This window comes from Leptopilina boulardi, unplaced genomic scaffold (genome assembly GCF_019393585.1).
Source record: "Leptopilina boulardi isolate dan_hultmark-lab unplaced genomic scaffold, ZJU_Lbou_2.1 LbouV2_103, whole genome shotgun sequence".
NCBI classification, from domain to species: Eukaryota; Metazoa; Arthropoda; class Insecta; order Hymenoptera; family Figitidae; genus Leptopilina; species Leptopilina boulardi.
In genome coordinates this window covers 1,092,083-1,114,589 of record NW_026137645.1, presented here as the reverse complement: position 1 = coordinate 1,114,589, position 22,507 = coordinate 1,092,083, and the positions used below count along the sequence as shown (strand labels likewise).

Genomic DNA, 22,507 nt, shown 5'->3' with positions numbered 1-22,507 from the left:
TAAGCGGATTTGTGTTTTGTTGAGCGGGAATCGATTGGAGTTTACTCACGCACAAAATACTAGGGTAGCAAAAATCTTTCTTTACACGGTCAGGGGTAACCATAGGGTGTCACAAATTTACCAAGATCTGATTTGACAAAGAAAAAAGAAATATTATTTTTTTCAATAAGTTGCTTTTTAATTTTTTAATTTTTAGAACTTTTTTTTTAAATTAATTAAAATCCAAAGTATAAAATTATTTAAATAATTGTATACATAATTACAAGGCATTAAAGTTCTAATTAATTTTTATAACAATATTTTTATTTTAGAGTTTAAATAAACTGATATTTATTTTTCATTGATAATAATATTATAATTGACGTTATTAAAAAAAATTTGTATTAAAAATATTAAAATATAAACAAACATAAAAATATGAAAAAAAATATAAAACATAAAAAAGTATAAAATTATTTAAATAAAAGATAAAATTAAATATACAGTGTGACACGCGGTACTGAAGAAATCAAATCAAAGAAATTGAATAATAGAAATTAAATTGAAGATCGTATTGAGTGGAAAAAAAAATTAAATTATAGTATATATTCAGTAAAACATACACCCGGCCAGAAAAAATTATATTTATTTCAGAGCTTTATTTATTTGTACCATTTATTATTTGTGACAAAACAAAATTTTTATTTTAAAAAAAAAATAGTTATTTACAGCTCGAGACAAATATATTTTTATTTATATAATTCAATTATATTTGATACGAATAAAAAATTCCTCTTTATGTAAAATATATGAGACGAACAAATATGAAAAGACAAAAATTAGATAAAAAAAAAAAAATAAATTTGCAATTAAACTTTAAACAATTAATAATTTAAAAAAAAACAATTTTTTATCAAAAAAAATTGCTAGGAATGAAAACAAGTAAAAAAAATTTTTAAATAAAGTAATTTTAAAAGAAGGTAAAATTTAAAAAAAAAATTTTTTGAAAAAAATTCAAAATATATTGATTTTAAAAGATGGTAAAATAAAAAAAAAAATTTAATAAAAATTATAGATCGATAATCAATTATTATCAAGAAATCGTTGAATCAACGATTATTTTAAATCATAAAAAAAGTTCAGTTCCAACTAAGTAGAAATTATTTACTTTGTGAATTGAACTTTTACATTTAGAAATTATTTTTTCAGTATTATTTAAATTAAATTATTTATTTAATAGAAAATTAAAAAATCATGTGATATTTTTATATTGTTTAAATAATAAAATGTTTGTTTCAAGTGATTATTTTACGATTATTAATTGTTCAATTATTATAAAAGTAAAGTAATATAATTAAATAAAAAATAAACAATTTAAATATAATATTACTTAATGAGTAGAGGACAAATACAAAACCATAAAATAAGTTAAAATTTACACTAAAAAAGGAAGCGAATTTTTCAATATGATTCATAAATAAATTAATTATTGAAAAATTACCAAATTTTTATCAAAATTAAAAATATATGAAAAAGTCTATGCAAATTGTTGAAAATTTTTTTAATTTAAAAAATAATTATTTCAGAAAAATATATATGATTTGAATTCTCAAATAATTCAATTTTTTTCGATTAAAAATTTTTTTTTCCAAAATTTGTTCAACTTTATGTGCTTTTCTTTTTAATTTCTATTAAAAATATAATATATTTATTAATTTAATATATTAATCACTTTGCATTGATTATAATTATTTTATAATAAAAGTTAAAAGAATAATTATAGTTTAAATAATGTAATAATACTAATATATTAATGTAACAAGATATTAATATTATTAGTATTTTATAAAATATTACATATATTTATTATATATTATTCTTTCAAATATTTATTACTTACATATTATTATCAATGTTCAGAATTGTAATTAATTTATTATTTATAATATTGCTTCGTAATAGAGGAAATATTATATATTAATATCAATAAAAAAAAAAATTTATCCTTAAATTTGTTTGGAAATTTTTTAACAATTAATTTATTTAAATTTATTTTCTTAAACCGAATGAAAAAATATAAATTATTGTTATTCGCCACCATAATTTAAATAATATACTCGTTTAATATTTTTCAAAAAAAAAAAATTGTAAACTTTAATTTCTTAATTCTTTATATTTAATTGTATGTTAACATCAAAATGTTTTGAAATAAATATTTTTTAATTTATTTTATATTATTTTTATTTAATTTATATATGAATTTAAATTAATTAGATTTAAATATTTATTAGGATTCATTAAACGGTTTAATTATTATTTAAAATTAATTATAATTTACAATTAACTAGTAATTAATTATAATTTATAATTAAATAGTAATTAATGATAATTTATAATTAACTAGTAATTAATTATAATTTACAATTAACTAGTAATTAATTATAATTTACAATTAACTAGTAATGAACTAGTCTTTAATAATTAATAGTAATTTATAATTAATTACAAATTTATTTCAATAGATGTAATATTGTTTTTAGATCAAAAATTTATTTAATTTAATATTTAGTATTTTTCTAATCGATAATTTTAAATTCTGCAGTGAAAAAAAATGTATTTGCTTCAAATAATAAATCACTTATCAGATAAATATTTATTTGAATCAATAATTTTTGTTTAAATCAAATAATTTTTGATTGAACCAAAATAATTTTTGTTTGAACCAAATAATTTTTGATTCAATAAATTAATTTTTATTTTTAAATCAAATAATTATTGGTTTCAATCAAATAAACAGTGTTCAAATTAATAATTTTTTTATTCGAAACGAATACTGCTTAATCAATTGAAATAATAATTATTCAAAATATTGATTTATTAATTGTCAAATAAGAAATTATTTGAATCAAATAAAATTTTCTTTTCAATCATTGTTGTTGATTGATACATATTTATTAACTTTTTTTTATTATTTTTTTTTTTTGAAGATTACTTTTGAAAAAAAATAATTGGAAAAATTCGTTTTCCATTTCTTGAAATTTCAAATATTTTTAAATTAATTTCAATAAATTGATAATTTAATTTTTTTCTTATTTGCAAATTTAACTCTCAAATTCAACATAACCCGTATTTTAATTATTTTTGAATCGCAAAAAAAATTGTTTTTCATTGATAAAAAAAAAAAAACATCTGAATTCTCTTTTTTTCCAAAAAAAAAAAATCTTTGTTTTTCGACAAAAACAAAATCTCGCTTGGCAATATCACTGTTTGTGCTTAAGCATTTTCAAAAAGAATTTCTTTTTTTTTTTTTACAAAATTTCTGCTAAAAATTCACTCTACAAGCTTTTTTTTTCATTTCTCTGACATTTGAAATTGAGTTTAGCAGTCGACAGAGAAAAGAGGCATAATGAAATTCAACCTATTGGCTTATGTGTTGGCTGGCCTTGAAAATTATTCTCCTTTTTTTTTAATAATAATGAAATAATTTTCATTCTCTCTCTCTCTATATATATATATATTTATATAAAAAAAAAGCATGAATACGTGAACGTTTCATTAATATAACGCGCAGAGTAAACGTAATCGTCCACTTTACCCTGCTTTTTATGATGATTCAGTCTTGTGAGGAGCATTCCGGGATGACGAAAATATTTGAGAGTAGTCTTGTAGCCTCGTGAGGTTTTTTTTTTTTTTTTTTTGGATTTTCATCTCGAACAACTTGCCATTAAAAGTCCTCTCTCCCTCTTCCGAAAAAAAAAATACAGATTCTCTTAGTGAGAATTAATTAGCGCCATTTTGTTGAAGAAGTGCTGGTGATGATTGTGGAATACCACTACCGGCTTCATGATTGGGAGGAATTATTGGCGAGGGTGATCTACTTCTTGTTAATTCACTAGTTGCGCTATTGGCGCAATTACCACCTGTTTGTTGTTCAAAGGCTTTTTGTTCGCTTGGCGGAAGGAGATGAACCATATTAACTGGTACGGGAAAAGCAGCACTAAAATCGGGGAAAAAACCCTGCGGTAAATTCCCACTTAAAAGTGGATGATGTGGGAATGGATTGTCATCGGCTGGATGTGGGAGGCCAGTGAGTGGATGTGGCATTTGTGGTGGTTGGACGGCAGCCTTGACGTTATTGTTCAATGAATTCATAACTTCACCTGTTGTGGCGCCAGTGCAATCCCTTCGTAATTGTTCGAGTTTAAGACTTTTGCCATATTTCCCACGTACGTACATTAAAAGACTGTTGTATGGTATGCCAAATATGCGGCTTGCTTGTGATGTGGTCATTTTTTTATTCCACACGTGTTGTAGGGCTTCGGTGAGTTCGGCATTGGTCCATGAACGTGGTGGTCCACCTCGTGGTGCACTGTGTTGACCCTTGGGACGACCAACTGGTAGGCCACGTGCGTGATCACTCCATCTTCTTGGTCCGTCACCATCGCCGCGATGTTTTTTGGATTTCTTGCTGGGATGATGATGATGATGATGACCACCGCCGAGGCTGGCACCGCCAAAGAGGCCATGAAGGGTTTCGGGTTTGAAACTGTCGTGCAAATCGGCGAGAAGTGAACCACGATCGAGATTGCCACCGTGGGGAAATAGACCCGCGGCACCACCAAGGGGCGTTACACTATCCATGGGAAAGACGGCGACCGATCTTCTTGGCGCCAGGGGAGAGTCCTGAAATGGATGTGGTGGTATATTGTGGGGACTGTCCTCTCGTGGATGATGACCGTGAGTGAGTTGACTTTGGGGATGATTTGGAATCCATTGGGCGGCGAGTTGTCCAAGGCTGGTTAGATATTCACTTTGATGATGCGGTGGTGTTAGGGAAAGTGCTGATATTGTGGGAAGACTCGGTGGTAAATCGGGTAGGGAACCCTCGGCATGAAGACTGGTACCAGTTAGCGGTGAACCCCTAGGACTGCTGGCGTCCTCACTTTCGGTTTTGATATTCTGTTCGCCGATACCGGGCGGTGAGAGGGATCTCTTCATTGAGAGATTCTCGGCCATGTCCTCTTGGCTCGATTGATGATGATGATGCTGATGATGATGTTGTGTATTACTAAGATTTAGGCCACTGGGTGGTGGACTGAGACTCGCTGGTGGATGAGGTCTACTGAGATCCTGAGGTACCAATTCGCCTGACCTTCTTCGTGGTCGTGCTTGCTTTCGTCTTGGCATTAGGAGTGAACCGCATGTGTCACGTAATTCTCGTAGACTGAAATTTAGGTGGCTCATGTGAGGTAACCTGTGGTCCCGGGGGAAAATTTCACGATTTGGCGTTGGTACTGTACTTTCGGAAATATTGTCATCCTCCTCGGGTGTTCCTTGTCGGGCACCTTCGGGCGTTGATGGTTCACCCATTAGGAGATCAGTGGTTGGTGTTTCCGGTGGACTAGCTGGTCTTGGCTCAGATGAGGCGAGACCTCGTACTTGTAAACTTTCTGCGGCTCTCATTAGACCCGGTAATTCTTCACGACCAACGCGAACTTCACCACGATACATAAAGTCGATGAGAGCTGCAACCTCACGACCCGGAAAATCCTTTAACACTATTACCGGATGTTTGCAGGGATGCTCGGCGAATATCCTCTCGAAGAAGGGACTGTAACAGTGATAAAAAAAAAAAAAAATGAAAAATCACAATGAGAAATAGAATTATGATAAATATTTTTTGAAAATTAGTATCATTTAATAATTATATAAGTGCCTTGACTACTTTTTTTGTATTTGGTTAAGAAATTTTAGGTAGAATTTGACATTACCGACTGACAAAATTGTTTAAGAAATTTTTAGGTAGAATTTGACATTACCGACTGGGTCTTTTATGTAACTTTCAAAACTTTTCGAAATTAAAAGTATATAAAAAGTAATTTGACGTTTTTTGCTTTTTTCACTATTCTTATTATTATAAAATTATACTATATACTGTTTTAATATTTAATTTTCTAAAAATTACATTTTCCGCAATAATTAAAAAGTTTCACTTTAATTTTAATGACAATAGATTTTCAATTTGGAAAATGACTGGAAAAAAATCATTTCCACCTGTTTCAAGTTTTAAATGCCTATATATATATATAAGAGAGGAGGTGCTGAATAAGTCTTTTATCGATGGCCTATTTTGAAAACATCAATCACTGATCCTCGGGCGTGACGAATTTGTAAGAGGCTTAAAATGATCCGTCGATAGTTGTAAAGTCATCGGTGTTTCATTCTGAGGGGAATTTCGTATTGAACCGAATCGTAACTGAAGAGGGGAAGCGAAGATGAATGGGGAGCTTTATGAATGAAATTCTCTCTCTTGTACCAAAGCCACACTGAATGTTATTTTAAAAGACTTGACTCCCCCCCCCCCCTCTCTCTCTCTCGTATTTACTTTTATCAATAATTTCAGAAGGCGCCAAAATTAATGGTGTATTTAAATTTTATAAATTGATGATTATCAAAAAATAAAAAATTATAAATAGTCATTATTTTTCGATGATGGTGTCTTTTTTTAATATTAGAAATTGAAGGGAGAACAAGAGAGAAAGAGAGAGGTTTTTTTTTATATTAGAAAACTTTAGAATCAGTTTATCTAACAATAAGTTTTAATTTAGAAAGAATTAATTTAGAATTAGTTAATTAACTTATTATTAATTAAGTAATTAAAAATTAATTGAATTCAGAATTTTTTTTTTTGAAATAAAAGTATTATATAAATAGGAATTTTTTTTTACCTGCAGGCACTGAGGACGACTTTGTGCGCCCTTAGACTTGTTTCTGAACATACTAGGGTGACATCAACGAGAATTTCCGCATGTAGCAATGCTTCAAAGGCTTGCAATATGTGGGCTTGATGATTGTTCCATCGAAGGGAATAGTGTGACTGTAATGCCATTCCGTCAGGACTTTCCGCGACGCTCGACATATTTTTTCTCTCTTCGTCGTCGTTTGTTCTTTAATTTTCGAGGAGCCACCTTGCCTATCTTTGCTGTTCTCCGCTCCTCGTTATTCGCCTCCTTTTGATCTTCGATTTTTCCATGCACGCAACTTTGACCCAGATTTTCAATCCTCTATATAGAAAGATGAATGATGTATATGCAATAGAGGGAAGGGCAAATTTCTTCTTTTTTTTTTTTTTTTGCCGTGTTCAACTTTCTGGAAAAAAAAATGATTTATTGTTTGTTTGCTTTAATTCAATGAAAATAACTAGTATTAATTATATGTACTAATGAAATAATTATTATACTCTCTGAATTTAAATTAGTGAGAATTTTTTCACTAATTTAAATAATTAATAGAATCACTAATTTTTTGTAAAATATTATTATTTGATTTAGTATGTTTTTTTGTACTAGAAAAATGACTAAAAATTAATAGAAATTTTTGCTAAATTAAATTAGTGAAATTGGCAAATTCTCACTAATTCAAATTTAAAGAGTATACAAAGTAATGTTTAAATATTATATAGAAATTTTTATTTTTGCAGATATTAATAAAAACTAATTGAGATTGTATTAAGTTGTGATTTCGCATCATTGAGAGTATTATAGGTATATATAGTGAAAGCGATAATATATATTTTTAGTAGGATAAATATCGCGTTCATGTGAAAGGAAATTCTACCGTCAATTTGTGGCCTTTTATATACATATATATATATATATTATTCACAATGCGGAAAAGTTGAGCAATTCAAAAAACTTCGTGACATCTGCGTGAAACAATAAATGTTTCTTAGAATAAATTCAATTATATCGCACCTTAAGCAATTCATATACATAATTTCTTCACCATTATAACAATTTAATAACCAACCTCATATAAATATATATATATATATATATATATATATATATACATATAAATATACAGATGTCGACAAACTCTTCAGTTTTATATTGGTTTTCTTTACTTTTGATATGATATATAAATAAAATAATACACGTGTGCTTTCAGCTTGTAAATAAACAAATATTACATTATTCTCTTTTCATCACTTGAAAAATATTATTATTGAATGGTTTTAATTTATCTGTCCTTCTTGCGTATGTCATATATTTATATGAGACAAAAGGATTTTATTTCCTTCTCGTAAATCATATAAGAAAGAAATATATTTGATATTTTTAAATGTAATTAATATTTAAAATTTGTCAAATTATTATTTTTTTTTACTCAAAGTTGCAATAATGATAATAATACTAATAAATAATTATAAATAATAATAATAGCAATAATAATAATAATAATAATAATAATAATAATAATAATAATAATAATAATAATAATAATAAATTCTCTAAATTTGAATTAGTTAAATATACACAGAAAAAAATATAACTTTTACAAATACTTTAAAAGTAAAACAGGAACTGTCTGCATAGTTTCTGCGCATTTTTGGCAATTTTTACTCCAAAAATAGTAAAATTTACTCCTGAAATAGTAAAAATTATTCCGGAAATAGTAAATTTTACTATTTCCGGAGTAAAAATTACCAGAAATTGCGGACAGTTCCGGTTTTACTTTTAAAGCATATGTAAAAGTTACTTTATTCGTTTTTCCATTTTTCTCCGTGTAACTAAATCTTTTTTTTCTTTTGTAAGCTCGCTTATACAACAAATGAATAAATAAATAAATTTTAGTAAAATCTTGACTTATTTTTTGTTTCAGAAATTAGTAAAAATAACTAATTATTAGTAAAAGGTATCTAAATTTTAGTGGAACTGTAACAGAAAAAATAGTCAAATTTGACTAATTGAAATAGTTGTATATACCAGCAAATTTAGTTATTTTGACATAACCTAAAAGGAAATTTAACTAATAATTAGTTATTTTTAACTAATTCAAATCTAGAGGGATAATAATAATAATAAAATAATAAATAATAGGTAATAATAATAATATTATTATTATTATTATTATTATTAATTAACATTATTAAATAAAGCTCAAATAATAAACTAATAAATAAAACATAATAATAAATAAAGTAGTGAAAGTAAATAAAAATGGAAAAAAATAAACTTCAAAGCTAGATATAAAAATAAAATAACTGTAAAATATAGAAATTGCTTATACGTTAAAATAATGAAGATAGCAATAAAATTAAACAGTATAAAAGCGCGTCCAAAACGTTTCCATATATTTTCACTTCTAAACCGTTTTTTAAATATATTTTTTTAATAATTATGATTTTATGATCGAAATATATATATATATATATATATATATATATATATATATATATATATATATATATATATGGTAAAACGATTGTTATAAGTGTTAAGTTTATAACTATCTGTTGAGCTTGAAATTGTGTTTTTTTTTTTAAATACTTCCTGAGCAGTAAATATTTATTTAATGTGTGTATTATAATATGTTGTAACCCTGAGATTCTTATCATTATTTTATTAACGTTCTTGTATTAAATAATAATTTGTTAAAATCATAATTTTCAATTGACATTATAAATATACTGTAACTATATATATATTTAATACAATACTATTCACTTTTGTTTTTTTTTTTTTATTTGCAAAACTTGACTCATATTTCACACAATAATTCTTTTTTTTTACACTTTACTATAATATATTTACTGCTATTGTTTAAAATTAATTTTCACACAATTTGTTCAGACTTTATTGTTTTAACACTATTATATATGAATTATGTAGGTATTTATTTATATATATACACGCATAGTGAAGTGTCAAAAATAATAATTATTTTATTTTATAAGTGTAAAACAGATTTTTGGATAAAAATTTTCCACTTTTTAAGCAATTATTCTCTAATGCTTGTAACTTATTCTGAGAACGCAATTAGTTTGAAAGTATTTTACAAGAATGCATGGTCCCGTGGTCAGAGCTCTTGATTTATAATAGTAATAATAGGGGTTCGATCCCAAGTGAGGGCACAGTAAACTTGATTGTATCTTTTTCTGTTGCAACGTTTTGATGCACATAAGTTATATCAAAAAGAGATCGTTTTGTGTATCATTTTTAGAAATGATACACGAAACGGTCTCATTTTTTGATGCAAAAAATTTAATCAATTTATATCAATCATGGCCGAATTGAATCGACTCAAAAGTAAACGAATTTTTTTCAGATATTTTAGTAATAGTACAATTGCGGAGACCATTTCACTATTTAATTTGAAAATGAAAATAACAGAAAATCAAAGACAATGTGCAATTCGATAATTAAAAAGTGACAGCTTATAAACATAACCTAAAATGCATGAGAAAAAATTTGTCGATAAAATCAATATAGCCGAGCTTTTTAGAAGGTAGATGGCAGTTTTGCTTTTTATAAAAACGATTCAGAAAAAATTTAAAGAAAGAAAATAGATGAGTGCTGCCATCTACCTTCTAAAAAGCTCAGCTATATTGATTTTATCGACAAATTTTTTCTCATGCATTTTAGGTTATGTTTATAAGCTGTCACTTTTTAATTATCGAATTGCACATTGTCTTTGATTTTCTGTTATTTTCATTTTCAAATTAAATAGTGAAATGGTCTCCGCAATTGTACTATTATCAAAATATCTGAAAAAAATTCGTTTAATTTTGAGTCGATTCAATTCGGCAATGATTGATATAAATTGATTAAATTTTTTGCATCAAAAAATGAGACCGCTTCGTGTATCATTTCTAAAAATGATACACAAAACGATCTCATTTTTTGATATAACTTATGTGCATCAAAACGTTGCAAAGATTTGATGCAATTTTTGGTCTCAATTTGATATACTTCTAGGAAAACTGCGTGGGTGAGAGAATTTTTAAAGTCAAAAAAATATTTGAATTAAACTAGCGCCTTCGTTGAATTAAATAAATATTAATTTAATTTTAAATTAATTAAACATGCAAAAAAAATTTCACCTTGATCAGCGATATGTTTCATTAAATTTAGCGAAGGTTTTCGTTATTTTAGAGAAATATATCGCTTTTTCAGAGAAACTTATCGCTGTTTTGGGTAAAGATTTTTTTTTGCGTGAAATATAAATTTAATGTTAAATTAAATAAACCAATATTAATTTTCTGTTAAATTAATCAAATGTTGAATTAGTTAAATAAATATTATTTCAATGTTAAATTAATTAATGTAAGTAATTAAACTATAAAATATATCAATTTTAACAAAATTTTACTTTAGATGAACAAAATTTTATAATACAAAAAAACGAAATTTTTTTTTTCTAATTTTTATTTATTGCATCAAACTAAAAACTGAATGCGAAAAACAGTTTATAGAAGTTTCATTGTAAATAATTTGGAATGAAGTTGATTACTTTGTATATATTTAAGTATAGGAAAAAATTGTATTTCCTGTTAAGAGAGATGTATATATGAAGAGAGAAAGAGACATAATAACTGACAAGCTAAAATTGCCCATGAAGAAGAGCAAAATGTGTTCTGGGTGCCGTGAAATTGTGAACCGTTACTGTGCGCCACGCTTCGACTCCTTGCAAATTTTAGTTGTCAAAGTTGCACGTGTCCAGGAAAACTTTCTGTTCGATTAAACTGACTTAGCTTTCAAATTTACGTTATAATCTTTTCACACTTCTACTATTTATATATATATATATATATATATATATATATATAAATAAATGTCAGAACATACAAATAGTGCTGACAAAAAAAATTTTTCCAATAAAAAAAAAATATTGATTTGCATAATGTGTACAGTAAACTTATTTTTATTTTTTATTATTTTACTTCTTATGCCAAAATATCGTGCCAATTTAAAAAATTGAGTTTAAAATTTGCATGCACGATAATTTGTCGATAATATCAAAAAATTGTTTTGTACCATATATTATAAATTGTAAATATTTAACTGTAAATATGATTTTTTTAAAAATAAACAAATTTTATTTTTTGTATTATTTATAAATAATTAGTTCGGATAGAATTTATAAATAATATTATAATAATTATTATAATTATAATAATAATAATATAAATAATATGTGTAATATAAATAATAAAATTTATAAATAAAAAAAACGTAAAGAAATGTAACATAATAATTTTCACAAATGTGCGTAATTTGAAAAGTTTATGTTAATAATTTCTAAGAATTGATTATTAATTGATTTTACAAGTTATATATATATATATATATATATATATATATACTGCAGTGAAAATTATGTTAAAAATTATTGAAAGAAGGAAGGCCATTTACACATTACAGGTGAAACAAATGATTATGTGAAACGGCCTCAATTCGCAGGATTTTCTGAGAAATGTATATATATATATTTTTTTTTTTGAACACAGAAGAGAAGACGTCCTCGTGACGTTTGTGAGGTCATTTATATATAAAGTTCAAATTATAAAAATTACAATATAGCGAATTTCTTGTTTTATATTCATATTTCAGTTAATATATTTAAAATAATTCCAAAACTGAAAAATTAAACTTTTTTAATATTTACATATAGTTATAGAGAAAAGTATTTTTAATCCGTGCACATTTTATTTTTTATATTTATTTACAATTATTAATTGTTTATTAATATAAAGCATATTAAAAAAATGATAGAATTAACTAAATATTTGGTTTTATTCAACAAAATATTTAGTTTATTCAATCAAATATAGGGTCAGTTGGGGTAAATGGGGACAAAATCGCTATTTTTCACAAATTACGTATACGTTTCTTCCTTTAAAAGGTATGTATTTGCGGGTTTATTTATTTTTAAATTGTTATTTACATTCCCAGGATTAATTTTATGCAGCAGAAAAAAATTTAGATAATCTTTAAACGCATGAAACTGACTGTCCCCATTTATCCCAAAATTTAGAAAATTTCCTAAAATTTGGGGTAAATGGGGACAGTATAGTTTCTAAGAAAGTTTTAAGAAAAAAGTTTCCTTAAATATATTACTGTATTAAGGCCAGGCTCCTCCAAAAACCGTGTTTTTTTCAAACAAATTTTATTTATATTACAAAAAATATTTATAAATCAAAGTTTTTATAAATTAAAAGACTTATAAAAGTACTACTTGAAAAAAATTTTTTTTCTTATTTTTTCAAAATGGCGGCTCCTAAAATCGCTGCCGAAACGCTTCCTTCGTGTTGGTGGGTGACAGGATAACTCAAAAACGAATCATCTGAAAGCAAAAATCAAAACGGTTTCTTAATCTGTATCACATTGGCTATGGTGTAAACTACAACCAAAAATATTCATTGTTATTTACAAAAGTTATAAACAATTAAAAGTGAAAAAAAAGGGTAAAAAACTTAAAAAGTCTGCCATTTTGTTTTTTTTTGGTGAAAATATTTTATTGTAGTTCACACCATAGCCAATGTGATACAGATTAAGAAACCGTTTTGATTTTTGCTTTCAGATGATTCGTTTTTGAGTTATCCTGTCACCCACCAACACGAAGGACGCGTTTCGGCAGCGATTTTAGGAGCCGCCATTTTGAAAAAATAAGAAAAAAAATTTTTTTCAAGTAGTACTTTTATAAGTCTTTTAATTTATAAAAACTTTGATTTATAAATATTTTTTGTAATATAAATAAAATTTGTTTGAAAAAAACACGGTTTTTGGAGGAGCCTGGCCTTAAGGGATGAAAAAACTTGAAAAAAATTTGCAGTAGATATATAATAGTTGAACCAATTGAAATTTTTTTATTTTTTTTTTTCAATTTAGTATTTTGTCTCGCATTTGAAAAAAATCAGTCTTAAAAATCATACCAAATTTTTTTCTTATTCCTTATGACTCCCATAACAGAAATTCACTTGAATTTTTTACTTTTGTTAATTTGGTTAATAATGACAAGCTGTCTCCATTTACCCCAAAAATTTGAAAACTCAGGGTAAATGGGGACAGTTTGTCATTATTAACCAAATTGACAAAAATCAAAAATTCAAGTGAATTTCTGTTATGGGAGTCATAAGGAATAAGAAAAAAATTTGGTATGATTTTTAAGTCTGTTTTTTTTCAAATGCGAGACAAAATACTGAAACAGTTTGACTATTTGATTTTCAATAGTTTTTATGCATTGAGCGATAACTTTTTTTTATCTTGCTGCCAATTGTCAAGATAAAAGCTTGGCAATACTCAAAACCTCTTGAAGGTGATCTGAGGTTAAAATATTGACCTTGAACTTAATTTTAAAACTTTAAATTAAGCTCCAAAACCACTTGTCCCCATTTACCCCAACTGACCCTATTTAGTTTGTTCGAACATATATATTTTTTAAAATATTTTTTTTCAAACCTATTTTTTTCATTAAAACAATTTTCATTATAAATTTAAATATTTTTTATTAAACTTAATGAATTTTCTATAAATTGCGGCTAGAAAATACCAATCGAATTATATATATCGTTTAAAATAAAACTTTTTCCCTATAATAAACATATATATATATATATATATATATATATATATATATGAAGGAAAATTTAGAAAATGTCAAAAATGTTTTTCTACATATATATATATATATATATATATATATATATATATATATATATATATATATATATATATATATTTGAAATAATTGTCAAATATTGTTGACATTTTCTTCTTGTTCTTTAATTCGATTAACCTCTGTAGAATAACATATATAAATTGTCAGATTTGAGATAGCGACGGGCAAACGATTTCATCAGTGTATATAGAAAATAAATAAAAGAGAAATTCACATGTTATAGGGAAGAAAACACACACATTATTTCTGATAAATTTCACATCTGGTGCGTAATTGTAAATTTATCTTGTCAATTAATATATATATATATATATATAGGGTAATATTTTTATGTTCCGGACCCTCTAAAATTTTATTTTTAATTGTTTAAAAAACGAAAAAATGAGATTTAAAAAAAGTTTTTTTTATAAAATAAATACAATATTATAAACTGAAAAATTGTCAGATTTAATTAAAATTATTAAAATTATTATTGATTATATTTATTATTATTTTATTATTATTATTAAAATCATTTAATTAAAAATTAAATAATTTTAAATAATTAAAAAAAGTAACCGTAAATTGTTAACGTTTAATATATGTATGTAATTTTTTAATTAAACAATACTATTCTACAACGAAAAAATATACGTATATGATTTTTTCATTGCACAGAATATTTTAATATTATTTTTTAAAAAATATTTTAATTTTTTTAACTATTGTTTTTTTTGCTATTCACAGATATACATTTTGTGGAGAAAAACTAAAGTATGGACACTTTTAACCCTTTTCCGGGTGGGGGGGTGATGGTTACACTTTTTATGTTTATAAAGAAACTTATATGATTTATAAAATTGTTTTTAGGAATTTTTTTTGTATTTCGATTGTATATAGTAAATTTTTAATTTTCAAATTTCGATTTTCAGTTAAAAAATAGTTATTATTAATATATAAAATTGAATTTTCTGTGGTTTTAGCAACGTCGCATTTGATTACAAATATAAACCAAATATTATATAAAAATAAATATTACACTGAAAAACAAATTCAAATTTATTAAGTAAATAAAATCATTTATCAGAAAGAAATAAATTTTATAATAAAATTTGAAATTAAAAAAAGTACATAATTAAACTAAAATAAAAAATTATGTAATTTATGGTAAATAAAAAATTTTTACTTATAAGAGGACACAAACAAGGATCGGAAAATTTATAAAGAAAAAATCAACATCTAAGTTTTGAATTTATTTCAAATAAGGACCCAAAAACCACAAAAAAATTCAATTTCACATATATCACCTGAGTCACAAAATAAAGTCACTTTACATTATTAATAAATTGAAGAAAAATTAAAAAAATAAAAAATTTTTCGATAATGAATTTTTTCTCGTTTATATATAGAACTCTTCGTATTTTGGACATTGTCCAAAAAGTAGCATTAAATTAAATTTTGCTATATATATATATATATATATATATATATATATATATATATAATCAAGTATATTTTTTAACGCCAGGAAAATTTTTTTTTATCAATTTATTGAGAGTGATCAGAAATTATTTCTAATTAGAAACTTTATTATCCAAAAAAACAATAAGTAACACTTGAAAAATACAAATTTTTTTAACTAACACTTTTTTTCTGAATAATTGATAATAAATTATGCTTGGTTCAAAACCAGTGTTTGGAATCTGAAATTAACTCAATTGGAATACAAAAACTATTGCGAAAACCAATTTTAAAAAATAAATTGTTTTTTTTAATAGTACAATGAAAAAAATATATTTGATTCAAATAAATGCGGTTACTTGACTATTAATCAAATAAATATTTTATGTTAATTAATTATTTAAGTATAGATACAAAAATTTTATAATTTTCCGTCTTAAAAAATATTTTCTTTTCTAATTTTAGTTACAAAATATTATACAAGATGATTTTTCTGTTTCGGACCCCCTAAAAATTTTTTTTTATAATTCCACATATTTTTTGGTTTAAAATTTTAAATTAAATTAAATTTTTTACGAAGCTGAAGTACGCAACGCGTTTATATATACAATTTTTAAAGAAATAATTTTTTACAATGAAAAATTCTATAATTTTTTGCCTAAAAAATATTTCTTGTAGTTTTCATTAATCAACAAATTATACAAAAACTATTTTTTAGGCAAAAAATTATAGAAATTTTTCATTTTAAAAAATTATTTCTTTAAAAATCGTTTATCGTAAACGTTGCGTACTTCAGCTTCGTGTAATTTTTTAATACAAATAAAAATTATTCCAATAAATATATTTAAATATATTCAAATAATCAAATAAATTTCTTTTTCAAATGTGCACCAAAAAAAAAAAAAAAAGATTTATTCGCACATAAACATTTATTTAACTCAAAATAGAAGTAAACACCTTATAAGAAATATAAGATATTTATATGTGTCAATGAAATAAAAAGAAAAAAAAAACAACGTTCAAGTACCTCAAAAAAAAGATTGAACAAACTCTCCAAGAGTTCTCCCCTTCGAACCCTCGATATATACGGCAGAGAAACTTGCAATCACAATAAAGGACACGTGGGAAGAGTGAGTGAGAGAGAGATCCTTTTAGCGCGCGATGGAATCACGTTGGCGCGAAAACGAGAAGCACACAGACGAACATCCAAAGCCTTTTACACATGTATAATATATATATATATTTCGAAAAGCGACTCCTTTTGAAACATCAGCTGATCCTCACACATGCTCATATATATATAACACTCCAAAAAAATTCGCACTATTTTCCACCTGATCTCAAGTTGCGCAACGTTAAACACGTCACAAACATAACTTTTATCATTTAAATATATATATTTATTTATCAAAACAACAAAAAAAGTCTTCCAAACACATTTATATAAATATATATATATTTATCATCTAAATATCACACACCAATATATTTCTTCAACCGCAATCACTGCGTCGCACAATAACCGACTATAATATATAAATATTGCACGCTTAAAAAAAAAAAAATCGCGTAAACACTATTTTTAGCGAATAACAATATTGCACAATTATCCAAAAAAAAAAACACACTGAAAATTAAAAAAAAAAAAAAATTAATTGAAATAAGAGCGCGACGACAAACTGTCTTTGGTAATAATCATTTGAGAATAGAAAAGGGTCATCAAACTTGAGAAAAGAATTTTATTAAAGTAGGGGGGTGATAATAGTGGTGGTGGTAGAGGTCACGAGTGCACGGGGGGATTTAATAAAACTGACCTGGAGGGTGAAATTTTTTTTTCGGTTTTTTTTTTTTTTTTTTTGCGTGTTACGAACGCAAAACGCGGCCTTAGTCGGCGACGGCCGGTGAGTGAATGCGCCCGTGAAGTTCGGCGCCCCTCCTAAACACTCCCCCCACCCACCAAGCGCCGGTACCACCCGCCGTTCCCCGCCACTTCTCTTAACCGTCCTCATACCCCCCATCGGCTTGCCGCGACGCCCCTCCTCTCCCTCCCGCGTACTCTCCTAACGCCCACCTTACCCCCCCGACCCAACGACCAACCTCCGCGGACCGCGAACTACCCTTCCTCTTTTCTCTCTCTCTCACTCTGCTTTGAAATTCGACTCTCCCCCCCCCCCTCCTTGCCCTCCAATGGTTTTGAAAGCCGTCGGCCGACGTCTCCCTGTGTTACATGTCTTACATATATAGTACTCCCCTTTCTTCCCCTCTCCATTTCCTTATAATTCTCCTTATCCTCATCATCCTTCTGTCCTTACCATTCGCCTATTGCCCAAATATATATAGCCAAAGGAGATTGAGAAATAGGATAATGGATCAAGGAGGATGAGTTTGTTCTTTTGATATATATTAATACAGTTTTGGACCATCACCTTTTTGGTTAATGTAGCGCGGGATAACTGAAGTCTCATAGTTCGGTATAAGAAGGTAGGGGAGGGGGTGAAGGAACTTTGATTGGCTGAGTGACACTGCGCTGGGTAGAGAGTCAAACGTTCTTTTCCCGAATGGACATACGGAAAAATTTTTAGTGCATTATCAGATGCGCAATCTAAGGTAGAACTGTTGTACTATGGGTTGCGGGCAACTGTTATTCTCTCTCTTAATTTGAATCAGTGAAATTTCACTGGTGAAATAGTTAGAAGTCGGTTACTGAATCATTTAGTGAAATTTTCACTGAAAATCAGTCATATATCACTGATTTCCAGTGAAAATTTTACTAAATGAATCAGTCAATCTGTATTATCGGTAATGGGTAAAACAGATTGACTGATTCATTTAGTAAAATTTTCACTGAAAATCAGTGATATATGACTGATTTTCAGTGAAAATTTTACTAAATGATTCAGTAACCGACTTCTAGCTATTTCACCAGTGAAATTTCACTGATTCAAATTAAGAGAGCTGATTTGGCGCGTCAGAAGCCGGCTGTAAGGGACATAGTTTGCACCAAACCGGGATAACTGATGTCCGTTTTTAAAGTACAAAAAATTTTTTAACTAACCAGTACAACCGGTGCATCAAAATTTTTTCCATGCAGTTGTTCGAAATAATAAAAATGAATGCAAGCAATTTTAACATGTTACCGTATGTCTCCATTAGATCAATAGGGGCGAGGATGGGGCAAGGATAGTTAGTGGTTCTATTGCCTATACGGCTTCTTCAAAAAGGGCATACTATTCTTCTTATATACTTTGTTTTAACACCAAAAGACGTCAAGAAAAATTTGATCTTGATGCGATATCATTTGTGGAAGCTATTTGTGAAAATCCTGTTTTTTCTAAAATCTCTGAGTTCTGTTTAAAACACTGTTTCAGATATTAACTGTTTTAAATATTTATTTATGCCCAAAAAATTTTTTTGGTAGTGCTTTGAAGTGTTTTGAGGTGCTTTTATCCAATGAAATTAAAAAAACCCCCAAATTTAATGTCTTTTTTTGATTATTTTTCGTAAAAAGAATTTTGATAACTATCCTTGCCCCAATAGTATGGGGCAAGGATAGTTAAATTTTTTTTTTAATTTTCCGCTAATATCTCGAAGGCATTGCAATCTACAGCAAAATAATGTGTATTACAAAATTGTAGCTAAATAAACAGGCTTTCGAACGATATTATTCTTTTTCCGATGCGAATTTTAGCTGCTAGATCTAAAAATGTCTTACCTATAACTATCCTTACCCCATCCTCCCCTACATCAATTTGCAATATCTTATGAAAATTAAATATAAAAATTATATTATCTGTAGTACAAATCACGACTTAAAGTTTTCAGAAGAAAATGCATTGGTAGGGGAGACATTAATATGTCAATTATAAATTTGAAAAGACGCTATATTAAGAATAACTTATTTCTTCAGTTTGACATTTTTTCATTGTGTTTATGCAATTTTATAAACAAAAGTTTGTTTTTTCGCTTCAACTAGAAATTTTTACGGATCTGTTCATATAAGCAATTTGTGAGAAAATCGTGTAATATTAATTATTAAAATTGTTTTTCAGGTTTAAAAGGTGCATGCCTCAGTTAAATTTATCGGTATATTATTTAATGATTTTACTAAGCATTTTTTTTATACAGCTCTTAATTGTCAAAATGGGCCTGTGGGGCAAACCGGCCTATATCTGCGTTTCTCTTGATGCAACAGAAATGGCTAAAAAATTCGTGCACGCTTTCGTGAATCTTTGTCCACTTTACGGAGATTTACGAAGTTTTACAAAGATCACCCACAGACGTTTCTTCGTGAACGACAACAATTAGTTGAAAATATTTGTTTTATATAATAAATAAGATGTTTCTTTAATTGAAATTTAATCCTATCTTATTATTTTCCTTATTGGGAAGATTGTTTATTGATTTTTTATATTTAGTGACGATTTCCTTACAATTAATTCTCTAAACAAACAAAAAATAAATAAACTGGCCGGTTTACCTCAGGGGTGGGTCAAACCGGCCAGTTTGCAAATTTTTTTAAAATTGATGTAGCAGCTATAAACAATACATTTTAAGGTACATCTGTCTGTAGGAAAAAGTTGCGCAATTAGATGACCTTTCCAACAAGCTATTATAAAAGATTTTTCATTAGTTTCTTTAGTTACTAGAGCCTTACAACTGTTAACATGGCCTGTTTGTCCCTATCTCCCCTAAAAATTTTAGCAGGTGGCGAAAATTCATTATTATAACCAGTGTAGAAATTTCCCTACTAGGGCCCTGGTAGTGACATCAGACCCGGCGTTGCATTACTATCCGATCAGACCCCGATTCAAGCCATGGCAAAATTTCTACACGCGGGAATAAGTAATGCAACAACATTAGTCAAAATTAGTCAATTCAAAAATTAAATATAAAGTAGTCACGACTACTTTTAAGAAGAAAACGCACAATTAATAGAAATGTTATCAGATGTCGAAAATTCATTATTAATGCAACAATATTGTTCAAAATTATAGTCAATTCAAAAATTAAATCAATATTTAAAAAATTTAAATCAATTATAACAATAACGACTTAGGAATTCATAAAATTGCTATGATGAAAGAAATAAACATCACCAGAGAAAATCAACATCATAATTGTTTGCACTGTGCGGGGAAAATAGGGAAATCCGGCACTGTCACAAAATTCCTTGATAGCAAAAAGGAAAGGCAGCATTAACCCTTTATATACATTTTTCAATAACAGGAATTTATTGCTCAAGTGCACTAAACGGTGTTTTAATGGTCGCTGATTACAAATCCAAAGTCAAAAATTATTAAAATTTTCAAAATTCAAAATGTCGGATCCAATATAGCGGACAATTTGTTTTTTAAATTAATCGAATCCGCTCGAAACTGGTTACTAGGGGATTTTCGGAGTCGCTGATTATGAATTCGATGTCAGTTTTTTAAAATTCAAAATGGTGGATCCAAAATGGCTGATAAATTAATTACCTAAAGTTTATTTATTTTATATATTAATATTATAATATAATATTATTTATTATCTTATGTTGCATCTGCCATTTTGAATTTTGAAAATCCAACGTCATATTCGTAATCAGAAACCCCAAAAACCCTCGAGTAACATAATAGTTTTAAGCAAATCTGATCAATTTTTAATTTTGTCATCCGCCATATTGGATCTACCATTTTGAACTTTCAAAATCTGATGCCAGATTCGTAATCAGCAACTCCAAAATCTTTATAGACATATTCACAGAAAAAACCTAGTCTCATTTTTGTTGCAACTCAAAATGCGAATCAATGTTAAACGACATAGAAAGTTGCGCCACCAACCTGACTTAATTTTGCTCCACTTCGTATATCGTATATTGTTGTTTAGTCATACATTTATTGTAAAAAATCGTATTTTTAACTTAATTTGTTTATAACATTTATTTTGTTAATAAAAAACACTTTTTTAATGCAGTAATATTGTAATGGATGTTCTAAAATCATTAGTAACATTGCATAATTAAAAAAGTCAAAAAAGTTCTAAGCGAAAAGTTCCAAAAAGTTCTTTTTCCAAAGTATATTATTTGTTTTAAAATTTGCCCAAAAAATAAAAAAAAGAATACAAGCCAATACTCAGCTACTCTCATACTTATTATAATTCATTTTGTTTCGAAGAAAACCATTTTAATTTTCAAATTTAATGTAAATAAACAATATTCCTTGATTTTAGTACAATTTAGTACAATTTTTAGTACAATTTTTAGTACAATTTAAATTAAATTCAAAGTCATTGAAATGATTTAAAATACACAGAAAATTAAAAGGCATTAAAATAAGCTGCAACGCTTCTTATTTTAATCCAATTTTGCTTATTTTAATCCATTTTGGTATTAAAATAAGCAAAATTGGATTAAAATAATAAGCGTTGCAGCTTATTTTAATACCTTTTAATTTTCTGTGTAATTAAGATAGGTAGAACAGCATCAGGGGAAGATTTCTTATTGTATGATTCGTTTGAGTATGATGACTGCAATTTAAAGTGTGTTAGAATAATTATGTGTTTTCGTAACTCGAGAAAATTCAAAAAATCTCATGAAGAGCAAAACTTGGTTTATTAACGGCACATTTAAAATGGCTCCAATGATATT

General features: G+C 26.8%; 1 protein-coding gene across 2 annotated transcripts in view; it reads right to left on the bottom strand.

Annotated features, from left to right (window-relative positions):
* Nucleotides 1-3,476: 3,476 nt before the first annotated feature.
* Nucleotides 3,477-22,507, bottom strand: part of LOC127276605 (protein jim lovell) — a 33,601-nt gene continuing 14,570 nt past the window's right edge. The window contains exons 1-3 of one of the 2 annotated variants that reach the window (XM_051297172.1): nucleotides 16,910-17,793; nucleotides 6,708-7,128; nucleotides 3,477-5,590 (exon numbers count right to left, since the gene is read on the bottom strand). In XM_051297172.1, coding sequence (XP_051153129.1) covers nucleotides 3,760-5,590; nucleotides 6,708-6,898 — 2,022 coding nt within the window. In that variant the 5' untranslated portion in view covers nucleotides 6,899-7,128; nucleotides 16,910-17,793 and the 3' untranslated portion in view covers nucleotides 3,477-3,759. Of the gene's footprint in view, nucleotides 5,591-6,707; nucleotides 7,129-16,909; nucleotides 17,794-22,507 lie in introns of those variants that run through there. The other variant, XM_051297163.1, reaches the window with a different exon arrangement.